The sequence below is a fragment of the Bombina bombina genome, chromosome 6 (genome assembly GCF_027579735.1).
Source record: "Bombina bombina isolate aBomBom1 chromosome 6, aBomBom1.pri, whole genome shotgun sequence".
In the NCBI taxonomy this organism is placed as follows: domain Eukaryota; kingdom Metazoa; phylum Chordata; class Amphibia; order Anura; family Bombinatoridae; genus Bombina; species Bombina bombina.
The window spans coordinates 496205399-496220686 of record NC_069504.1 but is presented as its reverse complement, the minus strand read 5'-3'; the positions used below and the strand labels follow the sequence as shown (position 1 = coordinate 496220686).

The 15288-nt window shown below is 36.2% G+C and overlaps 1 protein-coding gene across 1 annotated transcript in view; it reads right to left on the bottom strand.

Moving 5' to 3' along the window:
* Positions 1-14792, bottom strand: part of ULK3 (unc-51 like kinase 3) — a 48251-nt gene extending 33459 nt beyond the window's left edge. The window contains exons 1-2 of the mRNA XM_053717358.1: positions 14402-14792; positions 2849-2989 (exon numbers count right to left, since the gene is read on the bottom strand). Of these exons, the coding sequence (XP_053573333.1) occupies positions 2849-2989; positions 14402-14503 (243 nt within the window). The 5' untranslated portion in view covers positions 14504-14792. The remainder of the gene's footprint in view (positions 1-2848; positions 2990-14401) is intronic.
* Positions 14793-15288: the final 496 nt, after the last annotated feature.

Below are 15288 nucleotides of genomic sequence, written 5' to 3'. Positions count from 1 at the left end.
CTTGTTTTTTTATGTTTATTTAATTTGTACATATCGTCTTGTTATATTTTTGTTATTCCAGAACCGGAAGTGAGGTCACTTCCGGTACTGTGGAACGCATGGCGTACATTCCAGCTACAAAAATTAGCATGTTTGTATTGATTGTTCACACCAGGTTTGGATTGATTATTTCACTGTACACACTATATAAGAGTGTTGTTTGGCACATTATATTTATTCTGAAGAAGGGAATATATAAGTCCCCGAAACGTCAATAAACTTTTGACTTATTGATACCTTAAATTCCTGTGAATGCATTCTCTTTGGTATATATATATATAATCTAATACCCAAAAGATAGATACAAGTCACAAGCATACCTGTACATACAAGTACAGAAAACAATGCCGCACTTATTAAAGGGACAGTAAACTTGCAGAATGATATAACATTATTCTGTAAGTTTACTGTCCCTTTAACCTTTTGCAAAAATGTTTTTGGTTACTGAAACTGTACATGAAGAAAAGGGATATGCACACATTTAATCATCCATGTAGAAACACAAAAAACATTTAAAAGTCCTGACCAATAACATATGTTTGATGGCAAATTTAACAAACAATCACGAGGTCCGGCCATGTGGGCGACATGTGCACCCATCTATGCTCGTCTCCACCTTGGATTTTGGGAGATGAGGAAGTTTTCTAAGCATGTTCTGTGGGTGGATGCACAGGTCGTCCTCCGGCTACGTTTAGTGGATGATATCTTGCTGTTATGGGAAGGTACAAAACAAGTTAGATGACTTTGTTTCTTGAATGAGAATGAATACAATATCTTTCTCACTTACAGTGTGAAATACAAATTTCCTTCCTAGATTTGCAAATTAGCAATATGGTTTCACAGTTATCTACTAATGCATTTCAGAAGGAAGCGGCAACAATTTTTTTATTGTAAGCAGATAGCCATCACCTTCCTAGTTTAAAAGATGCCATCCCAATTGGTATTTTTTTCCGCATGAAACAAAACTGCTCTTTGTCCTCCAATTTTGATGACCAGGCTTATAATTTCGCTAATAGATTTTACCAATGAGAGTACTCTAAAGGAAGAGATTACTAGGGCCTGGGATAGGGTGAGACAGACCCCTCTTAACACATTATTATATACTGATGAGCAGCAGGGTTTTTTTTTTTGTGCAAAAGGTTAATGAGTGCAGTATTTTTTCTATACTTTTTACAAGTATGCTTGTGACCTGTATCTAACTTATGGGTATGAGTATATCTTTTTTACATATTTTGCAGAAGACAAAACTATTTAAGCCTTGTTTAAAATACTATGATATATACCAGTCTTGCACCACTTTTTTTTTTGTTATTTTGCAGCCTTATGCTCAAATAATTTCATTTATTTTCACATCAATCTACACTGCATACCTCATAATTTCAAGCAAAAACAGAATTTTCATAACTTTGCAAATTTATTAAAAAGAAAAAATTGAAATATCACTTTGACATAAGTATTCAGACACTTAACTCAGTACTTAGTTGAAGCATCTTTGGCACCAATTACAGCCGCAAGTCTTTTTGGGTATATGCAACAAGCTTTGCACACCTGGATTTGGGGAATGTATGCCATTCTTCTCTGCAGATCCTCTCAAGCTCTGTCAGGCTGGATGGGGACCATCAATAAACAGTAATTTTCAGATCTCTCCAGAGATATTCAGTTGGGTTTGAGTCCCACTCAAGGACATTCACAGGGTTGTCCCTAAGCCACTCTTGAATTGTCTTGGCTGATTGCTTAGGGTCATTCTCTAGTTGGAAGATGAAGATGAACCTTCGGCCCAGTATTTTGATGCGTTCAGCTTTCCCTCAACCCTGACCAGTCCCCCTGTCCCTAATGAATACCTCATAGCACGATGCTACCTCCACCACCGCAGGTGATGAGTGGTGCCTGGTTTCCCCCGTGCCATGACACTTGGAATTGAGGGCAAACATCTCAAACTTCAGTTGACCAGAGAATCTTGCTTCTCACAGTCTAACAGTCCTTTAGGTGCTTTTTGCAAATTCCAAGCAGGATTTCATTTGTCTTGCACTGAGAAGAGGCTCCCATCAGACCACTCTGCCATAAAACCCAGATCCGTAAAGTGTTGCAGTGATGGTTGTCCTGAGTTTCTTCCATCTCCACATATGATCTCTGGAGCTCCACTAGAGTGACTATCGGGTTCTTGGTCATCTCTCTCACCATGTCCCTTCTCCCCCAATTGCTCAATTTGGACGGGAGGTCAACTCTGAGTCCTGGTTTTTCCAAACTTCTTCCATTTAAAAATTATGGATATCTACGTGCTCTTGGGGGCTTTTAATTTTTTTTGCTTTCCCCAGCTCTGTGCCTCAACACAATCCTGTCTGACCTCTGCAGGCAGTTCATTTGACCTCATGGCTTCGTTTTTCCTCAGATATGCATTTTCACCTCATATAGACAGGTGTGTGCCTTTCCAAATCATGTACAATCAATTGAATTTGCCACAGGTGGACGCCAATCAAAGTGCAGTAATATTTCAAAGAAGAACCAGAGAAATAGAATGCACCTGAGCTAAATTTCAAGTGCCACAGCAAAGGGTCTGAATACTTATATCAATATGATATTTCAGTTTTGTGCAAAATTATAAAAAAAATCTGTTTGTTGCTTTGTTATTATGGGGTATGGAGTGGAGTGTAGATTGATCTGGGGAAAAAATATTTTAAGCCTTTTTAGCATAAGGTTGCAACATAATAAAATGTGAAAAATTATATCATTTACTTTCCACTTACTTATATTCAGATATATAATATGTGATATTATATACTGTATGCCCTAGAATGTACTTCACTCTGACCTGGAAATCCTTCAGCTCAAGAATATGAGGGTGATGAATAGTCTTCAGAATCTCAATTTCAGTCAGAAGATTTTCCACTGAAACTTTATTCAGGCTTTTCTTGCTAACACACTTTATGGCGACCACTTCACGTGTATTCTTCTGTATCAGAATATAAAACTTAAATAAGTATTGGATAATAAAAGTACACTACCACATTGTTATACCATTGTGAATATCATATAGCAATCAGGTATGCAATTAAAGACTTGTTTTACATAACACCAATATTATTTTACTGCACACAAACTTCAAAATCTACCAATGCTTCAAAGTTATGTTATATACATTTTAGTAACTTGACGCTATAAATGGACCATTTGTGTTGTTTTCAATCACATAAAAAGTTGTTGCTGTTCCGTAGAGACTCTAATTTTCTATGCAAAGCAAGTGTGACATGAAGCCTGGCTACCATACAAATCTGTCAACATTGAGGCACTAACCTGTTTCTTAACAGTTAAAAGGGGAGATTAAATATGTAGCCTTATGGTTTGTTTTATTGTTCCACTTCTTCCGATTGTACAATATTTGCATATGAAACATGTAGATACTCAATGCCTGCAAGCTAACCAAAATCCAACTTGTTCTTGTGAACTGAGTTTTATAGGGTAGAAAGAAGGGGTCTTACACTGAACAACCAGAGTAAGTTATAATGAATTGTAAGAGGGTGTGTTTTAGGAAGCAGAAAATCAGTGATCATTCTGTGATGCTCAACTAATATGCATCAGGACTAGAACAAACTTTAGTGAGATAGATCTACTTTTTTTGTGACGTTTGCAGTCTGATCTTCTTCATATGCCTAGGCTAAGCATAAGAAAATCTAAGCTTGCAGAGAAACTAATCGTCATTTAACACAGGGGCCAACATTCTTATCAACCTTTTTTGTTGTTGTTGTGGTGACTGTAGAGGTGCATTATTTACATGATAACATGTAATTTTATCACTATCAACCCTGCAGATCTATGTGTTTAAACTGCTGGTACTGAGAAGAAATGGCTACTGATGCAATCAGCAGCACTAATTGTACAGTTGGATTGTGCGACTAGTGATGCTGATTAAAGGGGTAGAGCTTGCTGATTGGTGGCTACATGTAGCCACCAATTACCAAGCGTTACCCAGGTGCTGAACCAAAAATGGGCCGGCTCCTAAGCTTACATTCCTGCTTTTCAAATAAAGATACCAAGAGAATGAAGACAAATTGATAATAGAAGTAAATTAAGAAGTTGCTTAAAATTGCATGCTCTATCTGATTCACGAAAGACAAAAATTGGTTTTGATATCCCTTTAAATCAGCGGCAATTTCCACTCTGGACAGGCAGTTCTCTCCAGTTCCCAAGCTGTGATTCACCATAACACATAGATTTTCAGGGAGGATTGTGATAAAATGACATGTTCTGACGAATGAGAGAATTACATTTTTTCACTATAATGGCCCTTTAAATTGAGCCCATATTATTACTAATGGCTGAGAGGGCAAAGGGAAATCACACAACAGTAGTGTGATCTACTGGTCAGCACTTAGAAGTCTACTGGTAGATCCTGATCTACCTTAGGATACACTGGATATAGGGGGTTTGTCATAAAAAGTGAATGATCAGTTTGGGCATCACCTATCACCCCATCTATAACAGATGTTGAATGTGTGTAATATTTATAATTACACTTGAAACTTCAGAAAATATACTCATACAATGTAACAACATGGACATTGTTGTCTATAAAGTGTTTGTATAGTTGTATCAGGTTCTGCTTCTTAAAGGGACAGTCTACACTAAAATTGTTATTGTTTAAAAAGATAGATAATGCCTTTATACCCATTCCCCAGCTTTGCACAACCAACATTGATATATTAAATACTTCATAACATTTAAATCTCTAAATTTCTGCCTGTTTCTAAGCCACTACAGGTAGCTTCTTATCACATGCTTTTTTAATTTGCTTTTCACAACAGGAGACTGCTAGTTCATGTGAGCCGTATAGATAAAATTATGTTCACGCCCGAGGAGTTATTTAAGAGTTTGCACAACACTGCTAAAATAAAAGATAGAAAGCCCCGCACATCTGATGTCACTACTGAGAGCCCCAATGAGGGAATTAATTTGAAAACTGATCTTCAACCACTAGTTAACCAACTTTCTGACATTTTTTTTACCTCAATTTGAGTTGCTTAAAAATCAAATGTCTAGTTTTTCACTAGAGTTAAGACAATTCGCTAACAGGCTTACAGAGGCAGAAGACAGAATATCAGCTGTCGAAGACATATCTAATAATCACTCACAAAAAATGTCTGAACAAGAAAATAAATTATTGGCTATGACTTCAAGGATAGATGACCTTGAAGACTGCTCAAGGCGGAACAACTTAAAAATAATAGGCCTTCCTGAGTTAGAGGAGTTTAAAGATCTACTACAATTTGCAACAAATACACTGCCCAAAGCCTTAGGTATGGAGCATAAGAGCCTACCATTAATGGTAGAAAGAGCACACAGGCTGGGACCTCCTAGAAGCAGACCTGATGGAAAAAACATGCACAGACCAATTTAGTAAAATTCCTTAATTTTCAAGACAAAATAAATATTCTACGACTATATAGGAAAACTGAGAATTTCCATATAGGAGAAAACAAAATTGTATTATTTCAAGACTATTCCACCGACACTGCTTCTAGGAGGAAAGAAATGGCCCCCCTTTTTGTACCAAACTAATACATAGCGGGTACACAGCAAAATTATTATACCCTGCAAGAATACTTATAGAGGAGAAAGAGGGTACAGTCAAATTAGATAACATACAGGAAGCCAGAACATAAACTGTTACTTATGTGAGAAAATTATATAATTAAGAAGAAATTAACACTTCCAAAGGAGTTGACTAATATGAGAGAAAAACAATTGAAGCAAACAATTTTTTATACCACTATGGCAGAAAAGGATTATGTTTTGTGTATATGTTGTGGCCGGTTGGACGGTATGTTGTGGTTTGTTTGTTTTTTCTTTCCCCCCCCCCTTCTCAGCCTCCTTTTTTTAGATAAAAATATTGTCTTTTTTATGAAAGGAAGTATTAGATGTTTGTCCTGGAAAACTATAATCAAAGAATTGGGTAAATATAACCCTGATATAGCTTTAATACAAGAAACGCATTTAAAAGCGAAGGGAGTTGCTAAACTTAAAAGCAAATGGATTGGGGAGGTGATAGCCACTCCCTGCTTCAGAAGGAAGAGAGGAGTTACATTCCTGATAAACAAAAAACTATCATACAATATTATTAACACAATTTTAGACCCCCAAGAGAGATGGGCAGTTTTGGAATTACAAGTAAGCGGGATTAAGGTAATAATTTGTAATGTATATGGTCCCAATAAAGTGGATCCGTCTTTCTGGAATAACCTAATTTATTTGTTAACTAAATATATTGGCCAGAATGTAATCTTGGCAGGCGATTTTAATTTGACACCAACAGAAGCACTGGATAAATATAGTCCAAAAAATTCTGCATTCTCTAAACAGAAGGCAGAAATATTTAAACAAGTAAGTAAAAATCTGAAACTCCATGATATCTGGCGCCTACAATACCCAGATTTGAAAACTTTTATCTGTGACTCTAAATCACATGGCTCTCTATCTAGGATAGATCTTTTTTATTATCTAGTTCATTAATTAAATCAGAAGTTAAGGCAAAGATACACGACATCATTATCTCTGACCATGCCATTATTTCAATAGATATATATCTAATACCACATCAGAGAAATGAAAGGAATAATTTCTATTTTCCAAAATTTTTAGTTAACGACTTGGAATTTGGTAACTGGTTAAAAAATAAATGGAGGGAATTTGCGTATTTAAATAAATCATATAGAGAAAGAATAGAATTTTTTTGGGAAACTGCTAAAGCCTTCTTAAGAGGCGAGATCAAAGCTTATATGATAACCAAAAAAAGAAAACTACAGGAAAAAGAAAACCAGTTATCCAAGCAAGTTCAGAACTCATTCCGTACAGGGAGCGCAGAATTATTAGGCAAATTAGTATTTTGACCACATCATCCTCTTTATGCATGTTGTCTTACTCCAAGCTGTATAGGCTCGAAAGCCTACTACCAATTAAGCATATTAGGTGATGTGCATCTCTGTAATGAGAAGGGGTGTGGTCTAATGACATCAACACCCTATATCAGGTGTGCATAATTATTAGGCAACTTCCTTTCCTTTGGCAAAATGGGTCAAAAGAAGGACTTGACAGGCTCAGAAAAGTCAAAAATAGTGAGATATCTTGCAGAGGGATGCAGCACTCTTAAAATTGCAAAGCTTCTGAAGCGTGATCATCGAACAATCAAGCGTTTCATTCAAAATAGTCAACAGGGTCGCAAGAAGCGTGTGGAAAAACCAAGGCGCAAAATAACTGCCCATGAACTGAGAAAAGTCAAGCGTGCAGCTGCCAAGATGCCACTTGCCACCAGTTTGGCCATATTTCAGAGCTGCAACATCACTGGAGTGCCCAAAAGCACAAGGTGTGCAATACTCAGAGACATGGCCAAGGTAAGAAAGGCTGAAAGACGACCACCACTGAACAAGACACACAAGCTGAAACGTCAAGACTGGGACAAGAAATATCTCAAGACTGATTTTTCTAAGGTTTTATGGACTGGTGAAATGAGAGTGAGTCTTGATGGGCCTGTGGCTGGATTGGTAAAGGGCAGAGAGCTCCAGTCCGACTCAGACGCCAGCAAGGTGGAGGTGGAGTACTGGTTTGGGCTGGTATCATCAAAGATGAGCTTGTGGGGCCTTTTCGGGTTGAGGATGGAGTCAAGCTCAACTCCCAGTCCTACTGCCAGTTTCTGGAAGACACCTTCTTCAAGCAGTGGTACAGGAAGAAGTCTGCATCCTTCAAGAAAAACATGATTTTCATGCAGGACAATGCTCCATCACACGCGTCCAAGTACTCCACAGCGTGGCTGGCAAGAAAGGGTATAAAAGAAGAGAATCTAATGACATGGCCTCCTTGTTCACCTGATCTGAACCCCATTGAGAACCTGTGGTCCATCATCAAATGTGAGATTTACAAGGAGGGTAAACAGTACACCTCTCTGAACAGTGTCTGGGAGGCTGTGGTTGCTGCTGCACGCAATGTTGATGGTGAACAGATCAAAACACTGACAGAATCCGTGGATGGCAGGCTTTTGAGTGTCCTTGCAAAGAAAGGTGGCTATATTGGTCACTGATTTGTTTTTGTTTTGTTTTTGAATGTCAGAAATGTATATTTGTGAATGTTAAGATGTTATATTGGTTTCACTGGTAAAAATAAATAATTGAAATGGGTATATATTTGTTTTTTGTTAAGTTGCCTAATAATTATGCACAGTAATAGTCACCTGCACACACAGATATCCCCCTAAAATAGCTATAACTAAAAACAAACTAAAAACTACTTCCAAAACTATTCAGCTTTGATATTAATGAGTTTTTTGGGTTCATTGAGAACATGGTTGTTGTTCAATAATAAAATTAATCCTCAAAAATACAACTTGCCTAATAATTCTGCACTCCCTGTATTTACATAAATGAACCCTCTAAACGGTCCAGGGACAACTATAGGACAGCCAAAACAGAAAGGGATATTTTTCTTAAACAGAAGGTAGTACGGGAAGAACTAAAGATAAGTGCTATATACAAAGGCCAATATGGTAAATCGGCTAAATTTCTATCGAGACTAGATAAAGCCAGGAAAAAAGCAAACATAATAGAAGCAGTTAACGATGGAGTAAATAGAGTTAAAGATCAAATAAAAATTAAAAATGTTTTCTTGGATTACTACCAAAAACTAAACTCTGCCAAAGAAGTTAACACAGACAACAAGGAGTCCTTCTGGCATAAGATTTCACTGCCTAAGATACCTCGAGATTTGCTTGATGCCTTAAATAGACCTATAACCAGGGAGGAGGTTGTTGAAGTCATAAACATTGCCCAATGTAATAAAGCCCCTGGCCCAGACCAGATTCCAGCTGAGATATATAAAATACTTAAAATAGATTTAGTTGACGTTTTACTTCAATTATTCATTAGCTACTATATTAAGGGACAAACTATGTCAAAATATTTTTTTTCTGAGTCTATTATATCTTTGATTCTAAAAAAGGTAAACATCCCTTAGATCCCAAGTCCTACAGACCTATCTCATTACTTAATATAGACTATAAGCTACTGACACACATTATTTCTAACCGCCTGAAACCTTGTCTTGATCCCATTATTCACCCAGATCAATCTGGCTTTATGTTCCGAAGATCCTCAACTAAAAATATACGGAAAGTATCCTTGGTATTAGAATATTTCTGGAATAAACTACATATTAAAACAACAACTAACCAGGATTTTGCACTAATTACAATAGATGCCAAGAAGGCAATTGATTCCGTGGTCTGGGATCATCTATTTAAGGCATTAGGCAAATTTGGGTTTTCAGGTTATTTCCTCCAATTTGTAAATACCTTATATGATCATATGAAACAACATAGAAAAGAAAGTGGGACTTCCACAATAAGAAATTCCCAAAAGTCTAGGAAAATCCAGCACAACTGTAAATTTAAATAAATACACAAAAGCCTATATGTCAAAAACGATATAAATATATATTAGATTAAATTAACTATATGCACAAAACACACATTCACATTCATACAGTGGATCCCGCACAAAAAAGTGGTATAAAATACTGGCCAAAAATTATTATTATCTGGTGCACCAGGGAAAATAGACAAAAGATAGTCCATTTAAAGTGAATGTCAATTTTCCGGTTTCTAATCATCATTTTGGATTATCACTATGCTTGCAATATAAACCGCTATAATTATTTTTTTTTAAATTCATGTTGTTATGTTATATTTTCTATTACTACTTATCTACGATTTCAGTTTGAACTCCTCCCATCCATGACTTCCGGCTTGACAGCTCCTTTCCTTATAGACAATTCCCTCACGCTCGCTTACGTATGACTGGAGCGCGCTCCCGTGGGCAAATCACTTTGCGCATGCGTTTCTCTTAGGATTTCAATATAGGCTTGCGTGCCTTGTTCCGTTATTCGTATGTAATTTAAGATTAGGGACCAAAGCGCATGCGCTAAACAAGAACGAGCACGGAATGTGGATGACGATCAGTCAAGACACGCATGCGCAGTTGCATCGGTTCAATCGCGTGACGTAAGTGAAAAAGGGGCAGGACGCCACGGGGTACGATCTATAATTAGTCACTGCGGTCTGTCAATCAAATGCAAAACGAGGGACAAGATGGCGGGCGGAGGATTAAAGTAAGAGAATTCGGGTTTTAAATGCTTCGTTACAGTAATACAGTTAGATTAGAAAAAAATCATGAATTAAACTAACCTTTATTTTAATCGATTAATAAATTAAGCAACAGCAGAAAGCGTGACTTTACATACACTTTAAGAATAGCAAATATTTTTGCAAATATTTTGTAATCCAACAGGTGCAGCGTTAATGCAAAATGAATGCAGTTATACAGTCCCCGGTGTATAGAGACCATGGTCTCTATACACCGGGGACTGTATAACTGCATTCATTTTGCAATGTATAACTGCATTCATTTTGCAAAAATATTTGCTATTCTTAAATGGACTATCTTTTGTCTATTTTCCCTGGTGCACCAGATAATAATAATTTTGGCCAGTATTTTATACCACTTTTTTGTGCGGGATCCACTGTATGAATGTGAATGTGTGTTTTGTGCATATAGTTAATTTAATCTAATATATATTTATATCGTTTTTGACATATAGGCTTTTGTGTATTTATTTAATTTTACAGTTGTGCTGGATTTACCTAGACTTTTGGGAATTTCTTATTGTGGAAGTCCCACTTTCTTTTCTATGTTGTTTCATATGTACTCTTCTAGGAAGCACCTGTTCTTAAGTGATTTATTAACCCAGTAGTGTGCAACTCTTTTTCTGTTTCTTTTTGTCTACCTTATATGATCACCCGAGGTCTACTTTATTAATAAATGGAAGCCAGACTTCTAATTTTTTACTATATAGGGGGACGAGACAAGGTTGCCCACTCTCCCCGTTGCTATTCAATGTGGCGATAGAGCCCCTTGCTATTTTTCTACGAGAGGAACTACAAGGTATTAAGATCAGGCAGCAAAAACTAGTATTATCACTTTATGCAGATGATCTGCTACTATTTATTAAAAATACAAAGGTAAATATACCCAAGGCTTTAAAAACCATTGACATATTTAGTACCTTCTCCGGTTATAAAATCAATGCCAATAAATCTGAAATTCTATGGATACATAAAAATAAAAAAAAGTATTCAAGAGCACCCTTTCCAGGAATCTCTTAATATTAAGTATTTGGGGATCTATCTTCACACTGACCCAAATAAATGGAACAGATTAAATTACTCTGTATTTTTCAGAAAGGTAACTGAAAAACTTAAACGGTGGAGTGCTTTTCCCATCTCTATCTCAGCTAAGGTGATGATCATTAAAACTATTTTATTTCCACAGTTGATGTATATTATGCAAAATGTTCCTCTCTTCATTCTGAACCAAGATATTAAGAGATTTAATAGAGAGTGTGCTATTTTTTTATGGAGCAATAAGAGACACTTACTATCTATTGCAAAACTAACACTTAGACTAGAAGAGCGGTGACCTGTCCCTCCCAGATATTAAAAAGTACAATATTGCTACCTTAGCTCGTTCTGCTTTTGATTGGATAAATGAAGCTAGTGATCTTACACTTCTATCAATGGAGGAGGAACTATGTGCTCCATACTCACTGAAAGCTTTGCTCCATTGTCCGATTATACACTTGCCAAACCAAATCAAACGCATGAATATAATACTAAACACTATTGAAGCATGGCAAAAATTGAACACAATGCTAGAAGTAAATTTTGAATTGTCTCCATATCTACCGATCCAAGGGAACCCAAAATTCTTACCTGGTCTATCCTGTGAGATTTACAATAGGTGGTTGCAACAAGGATTGGTTTATGTTTACCAATGCTTAAATCATTTGCAACAAATAAGATCCTTCGGAGATGTTGCCAGGGAATTTAGCTTATCCAATAAGAACTTTTTTGCTTACTTGCAGATAAGACATTTTGCAACAGGAACTAAAAAATTTAACGCAGAATCTACTGGATGGGCGCAAATCAAATCCTACATAGTGAGCTATAAAACTGGCAATCATAGTATAGCGTTGCTATATAAAATTATCCTTGCAAAGCAGGGTCAATTAATAACTAATCAACTTCTAGGGAAATGGAGTACCCATTACAATGATATTTCTATAGAAGTATTAAGTGCAAGCTTTAAATGGGTTAAGAGTGCTACTATCCCCACAACTTGGAAAGAATCCCACATAAAGCTACTCAATAATGCGTATCTGACACCCTGGAAGATATCTAAATGGAATATTAATTCCTCCAATAATTGCCCTAAATGTAGTAACCGCAAGGCAGATTTAATACATTGTTTCTGGGCTTGTCCCAAAATAGCACAGTTTTGGAGCAGGGTTGAATTTTGGCTTAATAAAAATTTAGAAAACAGAGTGAAAATTAAATACAAAGACATTTTTTTCTTTCTAACTACAGATACCAACAGAATGAATACTAATCTCATTAATACTGTAATTGCTTTAGGACGTAATCTGATATTAAAAAAACTGGAAGAGCAAGAAGGCACCTACATTGCTATGTTTTATAAATTCTATCTACTCTCAGTGGGTTTTTGAACAAGCGAATACATCATCCTTACATAAGAAAAAAAAGAAAAAAAAAAATCTAAATGGAGTCATTCTATCTTACCCATTGCCTATACAATTCTCTCTTATATATAATCTTCGTAGAACAGAATATTTTGAATCTTTAATTTGCCATCAGAATGGTATTAAGTTTTGAAGGGGCTACGGGAGAGGAGTAGAAGTAGGAGGCTTATTTTTGTTTCTCTTCCCCCCTTTTTTTTGTTTTTGTTTGTTTGTTTGTATGTGTGTTTGTTAGGTTCTGTCTTGTGGGTGTTTGTGAGTCCACCATGCCATTTGTTACTCCCCAATCCCTTAGGACAAGGGAAGGGAACATATAAAAAAAGAGGATAACACAATAAAGAGGGTACCAATATGTTTCTTCGATTAGAAAATATTTTGAGAAACAAGACAAAGGAAAGTAATAGATAGGATTTATTTAATATGTAAGTGTATAGTCTATCAGTTGAGCTCTTACGGATGGACCACATTGAATTTTCTTTTTCGTATGATTGTACCCGAAATTTTAGGATCCCCCATCTCAGACTTTCTGATATAATTCTTGTTAAGATTTCATTTTTCTTACCATTGAACCTGTTACAGTCTAAACTAAAAGTCCTTATTCGTGTCCATTTACCACCACCGTAGTTCAGGCTTAGACTTAGTAACTAAAATGGTAATATTGGTATCTTTATGTTTTTGTTCAAAGTACACTTTTAGTAAAAGAAATGTATAGATACTCTTATCAAGTATGATCTGTATTTGGATTCATTTTTTTCTGTTTTTTTTTTTTATTTGTTATCACTTTTTGCCTTAATAAAAATAATATTAAAAAAAAAAAAAAGAGTTAGCACAACACAGTACTAAATGCAAGTCGATAGATAATAAATACATAAAAAGTCATGTGATCAGGGGGCTCTCAGAAGATGCTTGGATACAAGGTAATCACAGAGGTAAAAAGTATATTAATATAACAGTGTTGGTTATGCAAAACTGGGGAATGGGTAATAAAGGGATTATCTTTTAAAACAATAAAAATTATATTGTAGACTGTCCCTTTAAATGTGTGGCAGCTGGCTCATTTATGCAAACCTGCTCCACATAGCCCAAAAAGCGAATGCCCTTTGTGTATTTTTCACAATCTTATTGCACTTCTTGTAATTTTGAAATGGAAGAAAGTAAATTAAAAAACACACAAATACTCATCTAAAAGTACACATTACTTGAGGGACAGTCTACTCCAGAATCTCTTTATTAACCATTCCCCAGTTTTGCATAACCAACACGGTTATATTAATATACTTTTTACCTCTTTGATTACCTTGTATCTAAGGCTCTAAAAGCTGCCCCCTTATTTCAGTTCCTTTGACAGACTTGCATTTTAGCCAATCAGTGCCCTCATAAATAACTCCACGGGCATGAGCACAATGTTATACATATGGCACAAAAGAACTAACACCCTCTAGCTGTGAAAAAAACTGTCAAATTGATTCAGATATGAGGAGGTCTTCAAAATCTTAGAAATTAGCATATGAACCTAGCTAGGTTTAGCTTTCAACAAGAAATACCAAAAGAAAAAAGCAAATTTGATGATAAAAGTAAATTGGAATTTTTTTTTTTTTAATTGCATGCCCTATCTGAATAAGGAATGTTTGATTTTGACTAGACTGTCCCTTTAAATGTATGTACTAATCTGTCATAAATATGGCAGTAAAGTGACTGATAGTGACTGCTCCCTCAGTGCTTATCACATTACCTTTCTGTAAGCCTTGTAAACTGTAGCATAGGTCCCACTGCCCAGTTTATCTGTCAGTATAAAGTCATCCAACCGAGGTGGAGCCCATCCTGCCGCCGCCATTCTGCCCCTGCCATCCACCAGCAGTGTGTGTATCACTGTACTGTTACCCTCAGCTGTTGATACAGTGTGTGTGTGTATCACAGTACTTAACCCCCGGCTGTGTGGAGATGTGTGTTCTAGCAATATACCTGTATGTATATGCGCTGCCTGTCACTGCTGGGTCTATTAAACTACATATCTGCAGCACACTAATGATGATGAATATACTGTATTACTGTTTGTGTACGAGAGTTTATGACACTGTGTGTTATGGATCTGTCACACCGCAAATCACTTCCTGGTTGTTGTTAAAGCGATAGTCTCAGCTCAAACTGTAGAGCGGAAAGTAGGACTCCTAGTGGTGAGAGGTCCGAAGAGCGCAAGCGAAATATAAGCTGAGAGCTCAGCTGATCAAGCTAGAGAAGAAGCTGTATTGGGAGAGAGGATAGGTAGAAGAAAAGTGAACAGCAAGTTTAGAAATGAGATAGAGATGATAAAATATAGTTTTTAAAAAAGGAAAAGATTTATAAAAGAGTATGGTGTAAGAGAAAAGCCGATAGGGAGAGTTTTTATTTAACTAACCCCTACCCTTTCGTTTAACAACGTCTTGTAATATGCGGCATATATGCCTTATGTGATTTTATCACCACCAACTGCTGTAGATAAAGTGCAGGAGGCTACTGGTTATAGAATAAAACCAAGCAATTACAAATGTTTATTTCATGTCTTAGGCTAAGGGAAATAATACAACATTTTATGCTGGAAGGACTTTCCATTTTTAGTCCTGGGATATTCTATTGGTTTTT